Below are 16,965 nucleotides of genomic sequence, written 5' to 3'. Positions count from 1 at the left end.
GCTCCCGTTTCTGGACGTGCTAGTGCATCGCGTAGGCCCACATCTAGAGACCTCAGTATACCGCAAACCCATGTGGTGCGGTCAATTCACCAACTACGGGTCCGGCCACGCTCCAAGCCATCTCAATAGCACTGCCCGCACCCTGTTCTCCAGGGCCTGGAGCCATTCCAGCACCGACACAATTAGACGTAACGAGATCTCCCGTGTGAAGGCGGACTTAACCAGATGCGGTTATCCATCCCATGTACTAAACAGATGCTTGTTACAGGCACAAGAGCTTACTTCCAACCCAAGACCTCCGAAGCAAGTCGGCATATCATCCGCCTACATTCCGTACTATCCAGGAGTGTCAGGACGTATCTCGAAGATCCTGAGAAGTTACAACATAAAATGTGTACAATTACCAGGTAGGAACCTACGTTCACTTGTCTCCAGTGTGAAGACCCCTGTCACACCTGTCTTACGCAGCAATGTAGTGTACCGTATCACCTGTAGGGCCTGTAACAGTTGCTACGTAGGTGAGACATCGAGACGTCTCCAGGATCGCCTCACGGAACACGACAGAGCAATCCGGCTTGCCGAAACTGACCAGTCCGCGCTTGCAGAACATTTTTGGGCTACCAACCACGATCTTGACCCCAAGCGCGACTTTGAGATAGTGGACCACGCGCGACACTTTCGCCACCGCCTATGGCTAGAGTCACTAAACATAATGAACAACCCTAAGGCATTAAATCGCCAGAAAGGCATGCGTATACATCCAATCCTGGAGACAACCGTTTTATTGATGGATGATCACTGGCGCAAGGCAGCACACGTCCGTGCTACAACAATGACGAATGAGTAACGTGCCACAGTTTGCTTGTAATGTATTTAAAAAAAAAAAAAAAAAAAAAAAAATTCTGTCAGTTGAGAAAGGGACACGAGTTCCGAAAGCTTCTGGAAATATTTTATTTTATTTTATTTTACTGGGTATACTTTAAATAAATATCTGTTAAAAAAAAACATGTGAAATGAAATTTGATTATGTAAAAATGCTTGCGTAGTAGGTCATCTTTTTAGTTATTTTATATTCATGTTAAAATATTTTGGAAAAAAAAAAAAAAAAGCTGGTTAAATTTTATTTTTGACTGTAATATGCTTCACTTTTAACAAGGGTGTTAAAAGTTGTCCCCTTTGAGGGGACAACTTTATTGAGGTTGCATGTTGTATAGTTTTCTCTGGGTTTGGGCTAGTTGTTAGTGAGCTTCTAAATTGTTGCAAATAGAGTATATTTTATTCTTTATACAGAGCCAATCTTAGACCTAGTTATAAGTGGTAGATAGCAATCAGAAACAGATAGCTTTGGCTAATTGTGATTTTGATGTATTGAATGGCGCTAGCTCTTTATAACATATCATCCAACATATTCTATTTATAATTGGTCTTTTATGTATATAATTTATTGATTTTATTGTATTTTTTATTTTTTTTTATTTAACAATGGGCTCCGCACATTGTTTTGGATCATGGCACATATCTGGCTACTTATTTGCTCAAATGTGATCCTATTTCTCTTTGCTCATGTAAGAGCTTACTTCTTTCTTAGCTAATTACATATATTGCATACCAATGCCTAAAATGCATTGGTTTACAATGAAAGAAAAACTTGATTGGAAAATTATGAATGATACTATGCAGCCCAAATCATAAATATGGTACATCTGAGCAGATTCCCCTTGAATGCAGCATATAACTGCAGAGCTGCGTGCCATAGTTAGCCTTGAACCACATTAGAACTTGACAACACCAACAATTTATTATATATACAGATTCATTGAGTGTGCTACAGGTTTTATCAGTGATGAGACACACTACTCATCCAATCCTGTCCCAGGTTCTGCAGATGATACACACCCTCTATGAAGGTGGTTTCGATATCCGCAGCCACATTGGAATTAAAGGAAACAATTTGGCTGACAATTCAGACAACTTGTCAAATAATCTTAGCCTGTCAATCCCCTATACAGACTCCGTGCAAATAATCCATAATAAGATATATTTGCATTGAAAAGATTTGTGGCATGGGCAGGTAACAAACAAACTATATCAGATTAAGCCTGTAATCAAACCATGGCAGTCTTGTCTGTGCAGGGTTTGTAAAGAGGAAGTTGCTGTTACTCAGCTCCACATAGGACATAGTCATCAGGCACGTTTCTTTCTGCTGAGGGATGATGACCCTCCTGTGTGTGAGCAATGTGACACCATATTATCAATCAAGCATATTTTAACTGAATGTATTAATTTTAACAGTGAGTGTTTTAACACTTTTATCCATCTGACTGAGCCTTTTACATTTGGTCAGATTTTATCTGACAATGACCGTGTGTCAGCAGTTTTTAATTTGTTAAAAGCCGTCAACATGTATACATTTATTTTATGTAAATACCTTGCTTTTATTGCTGTACTAATTTTTATATATTGATGTAGATATATAACTTTTCGACGAGGTAACCTTTTTATAGGTTACCAAAATCTTCACCTTTTTTAAATTTAATTGTGACATAGAGCACTATAACCATAGTTGTTTTTGTGCCATAAAAATCTAAACCAACCAACCAATCAAAAATATGGCTATGGAAGAATTGGCTTAAAGGAAAATAGAAAATTCAAAACGATGCAGTAAAAGAATTCATTATAATGTCTTCATTTTTAATTTGAATTCATTCATTCATTTGAATGATTGTGGTTTAATTTTTTTTGAACTTCTCCAGTACCCACATTTTCAGTTTTATTGAAACCGAATTTTCATATTAATACAAAGGAAAAAGTTGTAAAGCATCACAAACAAGCTTGATGTATTGATTGGTAAAGTAACAAAAAAGTTGTATTTACTGTACCATATTTCTTATAAATAAAATATGCTTTCAAAACAACACTCTGAACAAAATATTTTTACTCTTGTAGTAGTGTATTAAATAATGATCTGTTGATGTAATTTTCATTGGTGATATTTATTAGAACAAAATGAATTGATTCATGCACCTTTAAGAAGTTCATTGTAATGGGATTCTACTATAAAATTTCACCAAGGAATAAAAATATATTTTCAAACATTGCACTGGTTTTACATCTCGCACATAATACACATTAAAACTTAAAAAAAATTAAAAAGCTTAGATATAGCATAGTGTAGCCCAACGCCCAGGCTAAACTGCAACAACAGGAATATATATGAATAATCATAGTTTTTCAGTATAAAAACCTGAACAGCTTTGTGCACTAGAACAGCTGTAATTTGCATCTGGTTGTTGCTAGTCTGTGATAAAGTAGCAGTTATGGGATGTAGTAAAGATATCACAGGGTTTCTGAAGGACGTGATCGTGGGAGTTTGTGCATTGGATGCTTCCATCAGAAATGGCATGTTTTGTCAGTTGCTCCTGGCCCACTGCAGTTAGGGTGTACAAAGAATGGTGACAAACAGGTCAAACCACCTCCTGCCAACAGAACTGTAAAGGATTGTGCAAGGTGTATGTTCATAGTGAGTGAAGGGTGCAGCACAATGTATGGGCTCAATGGCGACAGTTGACATCACAATACAATATGGGGAATGCAAGAATAATATCCAAAACGATGATGTGTCACACTCGGGCATATGGGGTTCCACAGCAGATGGCTCAAGGGACACCCTCTCCTCATTGCTGATCATCATCGATGGCAAATTCTCTAGCATCAACAACATGCTGGTTGGACACTGGAGGCTGGAAACAAGTGTCCTGGTCAGATGAGTTCAAATACTTGGTGCAACACACTGATGGATGCCTTCACGTGTAGTACAAGCAACTTGAGTCCATGGACCCATTGTGCATGGTGCCCACTATCCAGACAGGTAGCAGTTGTTCCTTAATATGGAGCATCTTTTTCTGGCAAGAACTAGGATCCTGCTGTGTATGGCCCAATGTTTCACTGGTGAAGTCTACTGGCAGCTCTTAGTAGACCATGTGCACCCTGCCACTCGGAACACAGTGAAGATATTGCTCATCTTGATTGGCCTCCAAATTCGCCTGATCTCAATCCAGTCTAACACCTGTGGGATGTTTTGGAATGGGAAGTGTGGCATATGGACAAGCACCAGTCATCTATTTTAACACTGTATTGCAGGCAGCATGGCTGCAGATCCCAACAGATGTCTTCAGACACCTAGTAGAGTCAATGCCTAGGCAAAAAGTGGCTATTATCTATGAGAATGGTGGCCCAACATGGTATTAGATTGGTGGTCATAATTCAGTGATCACTCAGTTTATGTATGCAAGTTATAGTGATACAATGTGTATACTGAGCCAGCAGAGACACACAAACTCAGACAAAAATGGATGTCAGCCAGGTACATGTGCCATGAGCTTAAACAATATGCTATAGCCCTGCCTAAGAAAAATAAAATAAATGCAATTTATTTAATTATCAAAGTAATGGTATGTTATCAAGGATTAACATCACTTGATATACCTAAACCATAATTGGCTGTAGATATCTGTTTTTAATTGCAATCTAACAGTTATAGCTAGTTTTTTAAAGATACATAGCTAGCAGGGTTCAGGAGTATATTATACTTTTAACGGTTTAGTAGTTTACTCGCAGAATAACAGGTAGCCCAGTAGATTGTAAACTATATGGGTATATACGAAGAAGAGACAATTTCAAGCTGTATATACATATATATATCTTCTCTTTATGGAGCTGTGATTGTTTTATTTAATTAACATTCAAATTAATATTTAAAAACTTATATACAATTTTAATTTTTTTCATAAAACTTAAATTCCATAAAAAAACTTATGCCACAGAGCCAGTCCCTAGTGGGAAACGCACTTCAAGTATACACATCTTGGAAACTTATTCTTGAAAGGATTAATGGTAATAGAAATCTAATTACATGAAATTTTATTCATTATAATAGTGTCTGAGTATTGAAAAGGTTGGTTTATAATATAATTGGATTAAAATGCTGTTACTCTTTTTTCTTCCCCCTTCAGATAACTGATATCCTGGAAAAGGCTTGGAATGAGATGAATCAGAATACTAGAAATATAATCCAAGAGCAGGTTTAAAACTCTTATTTTGATATTTAAAAAGTTTTTAGATAAAATATTGAAATGAGCAAGAGATGCTATTTTTAGCATCTCTGCTTATTTTGATTGAATTTTGATAAGAAACATGGGTGACACTAATTATTATTGAACTTATAAAATATCCTTTTATATAGTATGAGTGGTATTCAGAATCTTGCTCCAATAAAATATTAGAATTTAATGAGTGAAAGTTCAGTTGTGGTGTAGATCATCACTTAAACTATATTCTGTGGACTGCAGGAGATTCATGAATAATTTCAAGAATTCTTATTACTATTTAAAAACTTATAAAGAATTTAGTTTTTCTAAACATGGGTCTGTGTAAAGTTTTTAAAACAAAGGGGGAGTCAGGTCACTAACCTTTTAGAACAGGACATGATACATACAGAATTGCCAAAAATTTAGACAGGATACTGTCTGCATTTTTAGCATTTAGTCAGATAGTATCGAAATTTATAGTATTTCCTCCTTGTATTGAAAATATCCAGTATATGTTGGGAGTTAAAAATGGAGAATTGATTAGTAACAACAGAATGATGAAAGTTACACCAATAGAGAAAGAAGTGAAGTGAAGTGAAGTAAAGGTAGGTCTGGTTTGGAGTCAGGCAGCAGAAAGATGTAATTCTGTATGGAAAATAGTAAGTCTCCCAAATATTGGATTATGGATACCCAAACATTGCTGTTGGACTTTCTCCATGTTATTCAATTTCATTCAGAGTTGGACGTTGATTGGGACATTTGCAGGCCCGTGGATCATATGTTGAATTGTATGGAGTTTAGCAGTTGCTTGAGTTCATAAAAAAGTATGCTGTTGCTTAGTTGTAATTTTTACTTAAGATCTAAAGTTATATTTAAAATGGAAGTTTTGTTTTTCATTGTGATTTATTTTGAAAAGTTTTTTAATTAATTTTAAACTTTAATTTGTGAGCCAGATTTGCTCTTGCCATTTTCCATGCTTGATTGAATTTCAGCATTCAAGTGCATAATATAGGGTGTTCATTTTAAAAGTAAACCAACTTATTTGTATTATGTATAGTGCTACAAGTAATGATTTTTTGTAATTGTGCGGGGGCTCTAGTGGAGGATGCTGTGTAACTGAAAGAAGTGACAGTTTTGCATTTCAAGTGTTCAGTTTGTCATAGTGTGTGTTTTGAAGTTGCATGCATCATTACCAGTAAATAAATGTCATGTTGCATACTATTAAGCAATGCATTTTTTTAAATGGACTCTTATTTGGAAATGAAATCTTACAGTGAATATCTTTCTTAGAGTGAAAATTTATTTTACTGACAAACTGTGGTTTTACTTTTGTGGCAACAATGACAATCAAAAATTGGAGAAGATGGAGCACTGAGAATCTGCAAATTTTTTATAAGACCTTACATGCCCAAAAGATCAGTGGTTTGTATGGAATATCTTGATGGATAGTTGGGCCCATATTTCTTGAACTAACTGTCACCTCTTATATTTATGAAGGCATGATAATGCAGTTTATTGCACTGCTAAAGAAAAATGAGAGACATCTAGTTCTAATAGGATGGGGCAGTTTTCTTACTGCATGTGCAACTACTAAAATGTTGAGTTTTGAGGATTGAATCATATCACAAGGACTTTGGTTATATAGGTTTCCTGATTTAACATCCCCAGACTTCTTTTGTATGGGAGTTATTAAAACAGAATGCTTATGAGTAATCCATGAGGCATTCAGCAGCTTAGAATTAATATTGTAATTGAAAATATAGTCAGGAGTGCCTCAACACAAACTCTGTCATGCCACTTGTAACATGATAAAAAGAGTGAATTTATGTATAGCTAACAATAGAGGGCACTTCCAGCATTGTTTATAAACTATTATTTAATTATCCTGATAATTTGTATTTTCCTTTGATCGTTTTTGGATTTACTTTTAAAAAGAACATCCTATATTTGTGAATCAGATTACAAACAAAAATTGATAATGAATCTGAAAATTAAATAGATAATGGAATTTGATGTAATAATAAAAGTTTACTTCATTATTTTTTAGTACTAGTGACAATGATTGTGCATGGGGAATGGGACAATTACAAAATGATGGGATATCAGTTTTTGTATAACGATATGTTTAAAAAAAAAACCCACAAAGAGAGCCTAGTGTAGAGACAAGGTTTATTCATACTTTAACACAGAGTAAATCAGATAGGACCTTTGTACAGTGGAAATGGTACAATCATTAATAATCCAGTTAATGTGGCTGGGAATGAATAAATACTTTTCTGCTGATCTTCAGAGCAGAAAGACCCTTTGGGGCTAGATGACATTGTAAATGATATTTCTCTGTAATATTTACAATGATATTACATGACTTCCCAGGTACCTATGGTATTTACTTAGTTACACTGAAGGAGGATGCAAAGCAGTACATCACACTATTAGGGTTAATGGTGTGGCCATCCTTGTGGCCAAAAAAAACAAAAACGTAAACATAGTCAAACTATGTTTATCTTTTTTCATAAGAATTAAATTTTTGTCACATTGAAAATAGGAGTCAAAAAATACATAAATTTTTAACTAAAAACATAAAATTGCATTTAATAAGTATTGCAATTGATTTGTAAAAGGCCAAGTATTGGTATACCTGACAGAATTAAAAAAAAAATTTTTTTTTTTTGTAATTTGTTGGATGCTATGCTACTGTTTTTATTACATATGCAGCACCACAACTGATGGGCTAAGCTTATACACCACTTTCACTTTGTGGGTAGAAATTTTTTTTTTAACTGTTTTGTGGCAAGTACTGTATGAGAAACTAATTTTGGCTGCAAGTTTCTAAGGGAATTTTAAGGAGCTTGTTTGCAAATGCTGTATCAAACCATTATGCGTAATGCTAATCATTCAGATTTCCTGTTTCCCTAATTTTTTTTTTCTCTAATTTCCGAATGCTCTTCTTTCCTGGTGTGGTTTTTTTTTTTTGTCATGTGAATGCCATATTTAAGTTATTTTCATGAATGAATACACGGAATTAAAATAATTCCCTTAGACACATCTATACATGTTTCTTGTGGTGCCACCTCTATTTTATTGATGAATATACTTGTACATGAAATCTGATATTTTTGCATCTGCTCATTTCAGGTTTATAGCAATTCTGGTTGTCCCAACTAAATAATTGCCCTGTGCCTCCACAGAAGGCAATTCTTTGCCTTCTATGGAGTCATAACTTCCATATAGGACAATTCTATTGTCCTATATGGAAGTTTTAATAGACTTGTCTTAATTATTTTTCAATTATTTATGAATTAATAGACTTCTTTCAATTATTTTGCTGCCTGTTGTGTTTTACATTTATACTTTAACTTCTCTCCACTAGCTTATATAATTATGTATATATGCAGAAAAATATTGTTAAATATAATTATGTTAGCTTGGCTCATTTTAAATTCACTGCAGTTAATGTTGCCAGTCTGCCTTTTTATCAAGTGAATATTAATTTATTAAAATTAAGGGGCTAGCAAAGGGTCTTGTGCCATGAATTAATATAAGCGAAACAAGATATCCTTTCTTAGGAAACTGGCTAATATTTAAATTTATTTTTTTAATTTAAAGCATCACATCAGGTTACAAGTTACTTTTAGAGTATTTTCCTTTAAATATCTGTTCTGAGTGTGTTTAAACTTTTTTTTTTTTTTTCCCACACCAAAACTTCTTGTGTACCCATGGTAAATTATAATACTTTCCAAGAAAATATTTTTCTCAATTTCTTTCTTAAATTCTAGAAATCTTTATTGAATAACTTAAAACTGACCAAATATACCTGCAGTTTCACTTGAGGCAACTGCCTTACTACTTCTCCAGTACGGCCACTGCAGTTAATTGTCATTGTTATACTGCTGCTCCAAAAGAGGGAAGAATTGATCCATTTTCATTTCTTGTCTCAAACATGTGCAAAGCATCTTGGGAATTCATGATTCATTAATATAAAATTTATTACTTAGTTTATATATTAATGTAATTAATATAGAAATTAAGTGGTAGCTTTGCTCAAAAGAAAGGGATGAGATACTTATCTGTGATTATCCTATTTAGTATATCTTATTGCACAATACTTATATTATGTATATATTTTTTACAGTTACTTTGTTGTGGTTTTACTGGTCCTGAGGAGTTTGCTCATAACACAGAATCTATTCCTGACAGTTGCCGAAATAAATTGAGAGATGTAAATTCCACTGTGGAAGTGGGGAAACTAAATAGAGTATGTTAAAATTCTTTGATATATATATTTTTTTTATTCAAATTTTTTGGCTCCTGCAAATTTATTGGATACAATGTCCAGTAAATTAGAATAGACAGTATTTGCCTTTAGGAAGTATAACAAAGTAGATAATAAAATACTGGTATCAAATTATAAATATCTGGAATATGAACTGACAGTTATAAAAATGGCATTTACAGACACCAAAACACATTAAATGTTGTACTACAGTTATTGGCCACAATATTAGAAAGCCTTTGTAATTGCAGTCAAAAGATAAATGAAATGTTTGGTATGCAAATATAAGCTGTCACATTGTATGATCACAAGTTCTTGCATTAGATAAATATTGTTTGCTTTCTTGGGGCTTTGTTGATGTAGTTGTAAGGAAGACGGGTGATCTTTCTGATTTTCAAAAAGGTGTTATTGTTGTTGGAGTATTGTTTTTTTTTTCCAGTTTCCACAATTGAGAAAAACAAAGGAAATAAATAGTGGGTTGAAATAAATTCTCAACAGTATATAATGAAGATCCAGTGTGCATGTAAATGACCTGAAAAATTCAATCTGGGCAAAGAAAGACCCACTTCCAACTGAACTATGCAATGGAGTTGAAGAATCTAGGATTTGTTAGTCATATTCCTATATGAAAGTCACTTCTGTCTCGTGCTCCTTACTTACTGTACCACTCTCAGTTACTTGATGGCTATTCTTAGTATTAAAGATTTATCTAAAATTGCATTGTAGATGATTTGAAATTTTGAGAGGGAAGATGGGTCTACAAGTGCACAATTTTTTTTTTTTTTTTTTTTTAATATTATTTTTTTTAAACGTTAAGATGCTGATTTTTATTTTCCCTGTTGCAATTCATCTCAACAATTGGAAGAAAAATGAGTTTGACAGATGAACAAAGAATTGTGATATTCTTGGCCTTATGAGGAAAAAGAACAGCTGAGATACATAAGGAACTGAAGGTAATTTTGTGATGCAGCATTGCATGATAATGCAATGCTGCATCACAAATAATGCTTCTTGCAAATGAGTCAATCATTTTAAAGATTGCCAAACAATTTTTTGCTGATCAAAATACTATAAACACTAAAATATCACACTCATAAAGGTTGTATTTAAAATTACACTTATAAAAACAATTGTATGATGTATTTTTCAACCCAACTTCTAGAAGTTGGATATAAATATATAAATTTTTGCTCCCAGTCAATAAACTTATTCTTTTAAGTTTTTTTTTTTTAAACCAATTGAAATGATTTGATTTAAAAAAAAATAAAATAAAACAAAAAGCTTCTAATAAGTCTATCACTGGATATAAAGAAATATATTTTGCACTATAAAAACTTTTCACATTCATGTTTGTAGCCTTTGCAGCTTACATAGTGGTAATGTCCACTGATCTTTCCTTTCCACTGTGTGGAAAAGGCCAGAGTTCAAATCTTATATAAGAGGAATTTGACTTTATTTTTATACCAAGGTGAAGTTAATTCATCTCAAACAAGTGAGGACTGTATGGTTTCACCTCCAGAAAATTCATCGCAAATGGATCTTAAATGCAAATTGCTGATAGATACATTGATACTTCATGGCCTTAGTTTCTTTGTGCAAGTACAGAATAAGAAAACAAACATAAATTTAATAGAATTTTAAAAAACACCTCCATTCCCATCTTTAGAAACTTTTGGAGATTAAGAACTGATATTTTTTATACATTCTTTTATATGTTCAAATACACATGGACAAAGGAAACAGCATTATTTTCAAAAACTTTTTTGAAGTAATAAAAAATAATTGCCAATTTTTGGACTCATTTTAAGGAATCACTGTGTTAATATCTTGGGATTAAAAATCAAAATTTGATTTTTAATCCCAAGATTTTACCTGCAACTAGATACAGCTCTATTATAAAATAACCGCATTTCCTGCAGGAAATATAGCAGTAGTGACATGATGTAAGAAAGCATCATATGTCACTACATCATACCCTCCAAACATCTGTCTAGTTCTTCCTTGAATTTATTCAACCTATCCACTTTCACAACAACAGATTGAAGTCTGTGCCAACAATCAACCATTTGTTGGCTGAAGGTAAATTGCCACATGTTTCCTGCAACCATCCTTCCTCAACTTGAATTTATGTCCCCCCTCCTGTGTGTAGTCTCAGCAAGAGGAAAAATGCCATTCACATTCAGCTTACTCAATCCATTCAAGGAATTAAACACTTCAATCAGATTATCCTGCGGAAGCTGCAATTTGCAGAACTGAAGCCTTTCTAGGTAAGAGCACCCTTTTGTTCCTGACACCAATCTGGTTGACCTCTGCACCTGTTCCAGCAGATCTACATCCTTCCTAAATTGAAGCCTCCAGACCCGTATACAATACACAAAATGTGGCCTAACCATGACCTTGTACAAAGGAATAATCACCTCCTTATCCTGTTAGGAAAGTTTGTATATCATTGTAAACCCCATGACCTGTTCTGACAGCATGTCTGCACTGCCCAAAGAATTTCATATCTGATTGCATAATTACCCCCAGGTCTGTTTCATTTTCCATTCCCCTGTGTAAGTTACTCTGGTGTTACTGCACCCATATTCAATAACTTGCATTTGTCAATGTTAAACTTCAACTGTCATTCCTCAGCTTATTGACCCAATTTTCTTAGATCTTGTTGCAGTAGCTCACCCTGATTACTGTTGTTTACTACTCTGCCAGTGCTTATATCACACCAAACTGACTCCATGTTTCACTGGCTGGATGCACTGCCTTAGATTTAATATGCATCTTAACTAAAAGCATAATCCCTCCACCCTCCTATATGCATTTGTAATCCTCATAAAATTCAGCAACAGTCTGAGTGACACCATATCTCTGCTATTCCTACAATGTCTCCATTTAATGACTTAATTAGTACTTCAAATTTATTTACAATGCTCCTAGCATTAGTGTACATTCAAGTATACATGCGGTTGTTCTTACTTCTGCTTACCCTAATACAGCTTTTGTATATACTTTTTCTGTAATATCCCACAGCAGGGCGTGAAATTCCCAACACATTGCTTTCCATGCCACTGCTTGTTTCAATAAAGCAGTGCAAGAATCACTTTCACCTCTGCTTGCAGCCCTAGTCAATCTGTTTGCATTTTCCTCCAAACTAGCAGTCTTCTGATCCATCTATCACTACCTCAATAGCATCAGCAAATGATCTTGCACCCCTTCTATTTAAGTGTATCCCATCCGTGTAAAAACATCTCATCTGTTAACAAGAACAGACCAAGCTGAGAAAAATTCTCCCCCACAACCCTTGCACATTCTCTCCAGGGCTGAATTGATTGACAAGGCTCTCAACATGTATTACCTCCTATTGTCTGTGCAGAATTGCAGACACTTTCAAATTTAATCCAAACTTGCAACTTTTTCTCAACATTGCCCTGTACTTGTTAAGTCCTCTGATCTGCTATTCTTAATATCATTAGTGTCAATGTGTACAACAATATCACCTTTTGTTATTATTAGCCATATGGTGCAAGGAAGCAAGAGGCTTATGCTGCACCAGCCAAAAAAAAAAAAAAAAAAATCTGAATTACCCCGAGAGAGAAGTAGAAGGGAATCACCAAGAAAAAGAATGATGATATCCAGCTCAGAATCCTGGGTGTGCCAAGCCCATACTCACCAGATGTGAGCTCCTGGGGTAATTTGTTGTACATGTCATAGGTAATATTATTGTACCAACACTATCACACCACTTATGTCTCCCAGGGGCAAAAGTAGTGACACTATGTGGGGTGACTTAAATTTTTCAAGGCCATATCAGTTATAAATGTGAAATTAACTTTGATTACAGTACAATGAAAACAATTGGTTGACACCATAAGCAGATCTCCTTCTTTAATATGTACAACCTACATCCACAATATGCCTTGAAATGTTTGTCAGTTTCTTGCATTATTGTTGCTCCATTAAATAGAATTATGCTTCTGGTGAAAGAAGAAATCAGTGCCAGAAGATATACAAGCATTTAAGTCCCTGTGACCCTGGCTGTGTAGATGATATTACTCTTGCTGCCAATTTGTTCTTTTTGTTGTCCCTGAAGGTTAAGTAATCAAAGTTTCACTATGACTTTAGTGCAGGGGTTAACTACTATTGCTCACAGGTCAGCATCTATTGGGTTAAGTGTGTATGTAAATTTTTTATGGTTTTAATTATTGTCTAAAGACAAGATGATTTTGCATCAGTAATATTCTGCCTAGTACTTTGTCACCAAAGAAAGTGAAGAAACATCTGAGCACTGAGATCAAATTGTTTAAAATGGCTACTAAGCTTATTGGAGGATAATATTTTTACCTAATATCATAGTCGCAAAATATGCATGGCATAAATAAGTTATATTTGCAATTTTAAACACAGTCTATAGTATACTATCTGAATTTATAGAGTACATATTAAGTTACTAGCACATTTGTGTTGGCTGAATTAAGTTTTATATTTTATCACTTTGACTCAAAAGATTGCCATTTATCATGTTTAGGTTGGATGCAAAGAAACATTGCTGGATTGGTTTTATAGCAACAAGTATATCTGGATTTCAGCTCTGGGGGCAGTTCTTTTATTTCAGGTAATTGAGTTAAATTTTTAATATAATCATTAATGTAATCAAATGAGAAAGCATGCTGAATGAATATGGTTACTCCTAACCCTGCTGGGCAAATTACTAATAAGTGAATTAATCATAGCAAATAACTTTTTGAATTAAAGCACTCAACTCTCCATTACTTGCATCCCAAATTGAACAACAATTGCATGACCTCACTTTTATACCTTTTTTTTTTTTTAAATTTCAATTATATTAACCTTCAGATTTTTTTTACTGAATCAAAAACTATTATGATTTGCTAAATTACTATCAAACAAAATAATTTTGTTCGATAATTTAGCAAATTATTGAACAAAAATATAAGAGAAACAAATCATTTTCATTGTATATTTTTTAGAATTTATTTGTTCCCAAATTGAACAAATATTTTTTAATTATAAAAAATTAATCTTTAGATTTTTTTTTACTGAATTTAAAATTGTGTTCTATTATGATTTATTAAACTTAATTACAAAATTAAGGTTCTTTATTTATTTTTTCCAAAGTAGCCAAGATCTCTGCTTCAAGTAAACTTACCCTAAAGTGGGTTTTTTTTTTGGTGGAAGGTATTAACAAAAATATTGAGTTGCAATCTGCATGTACTGAGAAAGATTTTTATGCTTATAGGTTAATTTTTAGCAGAGGTGTTGCTCTTCTATTGGATGGAGATGCTAAAGCCAGATAATTTTTGAATGAAGGTTGAGGTCTCTAATTTGTACAGGTTCTGCTGCTTTAGAGTCACTACTTAAGCCTGAACAAGATGTTTTTTGTTCCTTGAACTCACCTGGGTACCTTGGCTAGTAACTGGCCAGTCTCCATCCTACTTATTGCTCACCATTCCAAATTGCTAAGTAAATATCATATAAAGGACAACAAAGAACACAAAAGATTCTGCAACAAATTGAACTTATTAAAACCACTCTGCCATTTCATTTGAAGCTAAAAAATATTCTCTGTGGAACTAATTATGGAATTGAACATATTTTACTCTACAGTATGCTGAAGTGCATGTATAAAATACAGTTTCCTGGGACTATCTTGTCTTCACTGCAGGTTGTCTCTAAAGTTTGCAAAATATAATAACATAAAAAATATAAAAGAGAATGTATTGTGGAAAAGAACTTAAATTTTATGTAAGGAAATACATGAATGGCTATGTTGTTGACAATTTCTTTTTTGAATGGCTGTTTTTGGCAATATAAGTTCAAATGCAGCACCCCTTCTTCATGATTCAATTTCAGAAGGGCTGAAATTGAATGCTACTTTTCAACATAAGTCCCCTATGGAGTCAATATGGTTTTGCTACCAATGTGTTTATTCCAGCTGTGAAGAAAGTTTTCTCTTGGGCCTCCACCAATGACATTACTGCCAGTGGGAAAATGGGTGCCAGTCCAAGATTTCAAAGCTGCACTCGTGCAGTATAGCCATGGCAGTGACAGACTTTTGAGTGGACAAGTTGTCCTGGACAGTCTCCTTTGCTCAGTTTTCCTTGGCATCTATCTTTGTTTTCATGCAAATGCCTCACACGGTCTACGTAATATGTCCCTGACTAGCTGGTCTTTCTGAAGGTAATCCACTAGCAACACTCCACCTTGCTAGCAGGAGTTGGCTTGACTTTTGTTGGAGGGGTGGAAGGGCTGCATTTACACTGGATGAAAGTAATTGACTTGCATCTCATCTATGGTCACAGTGGTGCCATCATGCTGACACCTTTTTCATAGAAAGAAACTCTGTTATTATGCAGTATACACACATTGAGATGAGATGCTGGCAGTGTACCAAACTAGCACTAGACCATGCACACTATCAACGACTAGAGTGATGGACATTGCAGGTCATCTTCTAGGCTCTTCCTCCTTTGTTTAAATTCTGTTGCTCACTTTTTAACCATGAAACGGGCATCCTCCCCAAAGTTGTAACCATATACTTGTGAATTGACTATGGTATTATTCCCCCCTTTTTTTCATATATTGGATAACTGCATGCTGACTCGTTTTGTTCCTCTTTTGACTTCAATCTCTGTTATTGATACCCACAAAACTCGGTGGATTATTATTTCAAGTGTAAGTTGGTTTGCCTGTGAATGTCCATTTATAGCTTGTTTAATTTCACTAAATTAAATCAGCTATAAACAATGTTCTTTAAAAAGAGTATATATGTTTATTTGCAATTTTTTCTTCCAGGTTGCAAGTGTTTTGTTTGCCGTATATTTGGTGAACCAGCGAAAGCGATCAGCTCACTCATCTTCACATTCACTTGCTATGGATAGCACAAGACATCCTCATCCATACTTTTAAGACTACTGTTGTATTTTCAAACATGCCCCTGGATCGATCTTGAAAACAAATGTTGCCCAAATGAAAAATTCCACAAAGAAAACGTTTCATTCCATCTAAAACTACCTCTGGCTATTTCTATCGGAACTTTTGCTAGAAATTGTGAATAACGATTTTATCAAAGTTAATTTTATGTAAATAGTATCTTTTTCTTTAATTGTTCTGTAGTGTTTGTCAAAGTGTATTGACGTTTTAAGTGCGTCATAATTAATGTAACTGATTGGATTACATCTCCAGGTTGCATTCATTTATGCATACTAGAGACTGTAAATTGTTTTATTATTTTTAAATATTAGTGTATTAGAAACTACCGTGTTTTATTTAAGAATATTTTGTAGATAGTGACAGGTTGACTAGAAGTGATATGCACATAGACTTCTTTTATAAATTGAGAATAAGTTTTCATATATACACTTCCATCTTTCTAAAACTTTTTTTTTTTAAATAGTAATCATAAAATAGTTATAATTTTAATAATAGTAACTGTATAAATTGCCAATTGCAAAAACACACAATTTTATAAAACAAATTGTATGTAATTTAGCAAAATCCAAACTATAAAGAAAAGTTGGACTAAATTTAAACATCTAATAAAAAAAGTGTTGGAGAGAGAGATTTCCTAGAGCAGTTATGTTTTTTAGTTTT

The 16,965-nt window shown here is 33.9% G+C and overlaps 1 protein-coding gene across 1 annotated transcript in view; it reads left to right on the top strand.

The window, feature by feature from the left end:
• Positions 1-16,670, top strand: part of LOC150085424 (tetraspanin-9-like) — a 104,607-nt gene extending 87,937 nt beyond the window's left edge. The window contains exons 6-9 of the mRNA XM_090373225.1: positions 5,013-5,081; positions 9,220-9,342; positions 13,880-13,966; positions 16,168-16,670. Of these exons, the coding sequence (XP_090229351.1) occupies positions 5,013-5,081; positions 9,220-9,342; positions 13,880-13,966; positions 16,168-16,281 (393 nt within the window). The 3' untranslated portion in view covers positions 16,282-16,670. The remainder of the gene's footprint in view (positions 1-5,012; positions 5,082-9,219; positions 9,343-13,879; positions 13,967-16,167) is intronic.
• The last annotated feature ends 295 nt before the right edge of the window (positions 16,671-16,965 follow it).

The sequence above is a fragment of the Mastigoproctus giganteus genome, chromosome 5 (genome assembly GCF_048544385.1).
Source record: "Mastigoproctus giganteus isolate SK-2022 chromosome 5, ASM4854438v1, whole genome shotgun sequence".
In the NCBI taxonomy this organism is placed as follows: domain Eukaryota; kingdom Metazoa; phylum Arthropoda; class Arachnida; order Uropygi; family Thelyphonidae; genus Mastigoproctus; species Mastigoproctus giganteus.
The sequence above is the reverse complement of the archived record's forward strand: the minus strand, read 5'-3'. Positions and strand labels throughout refer to the sequence as shown.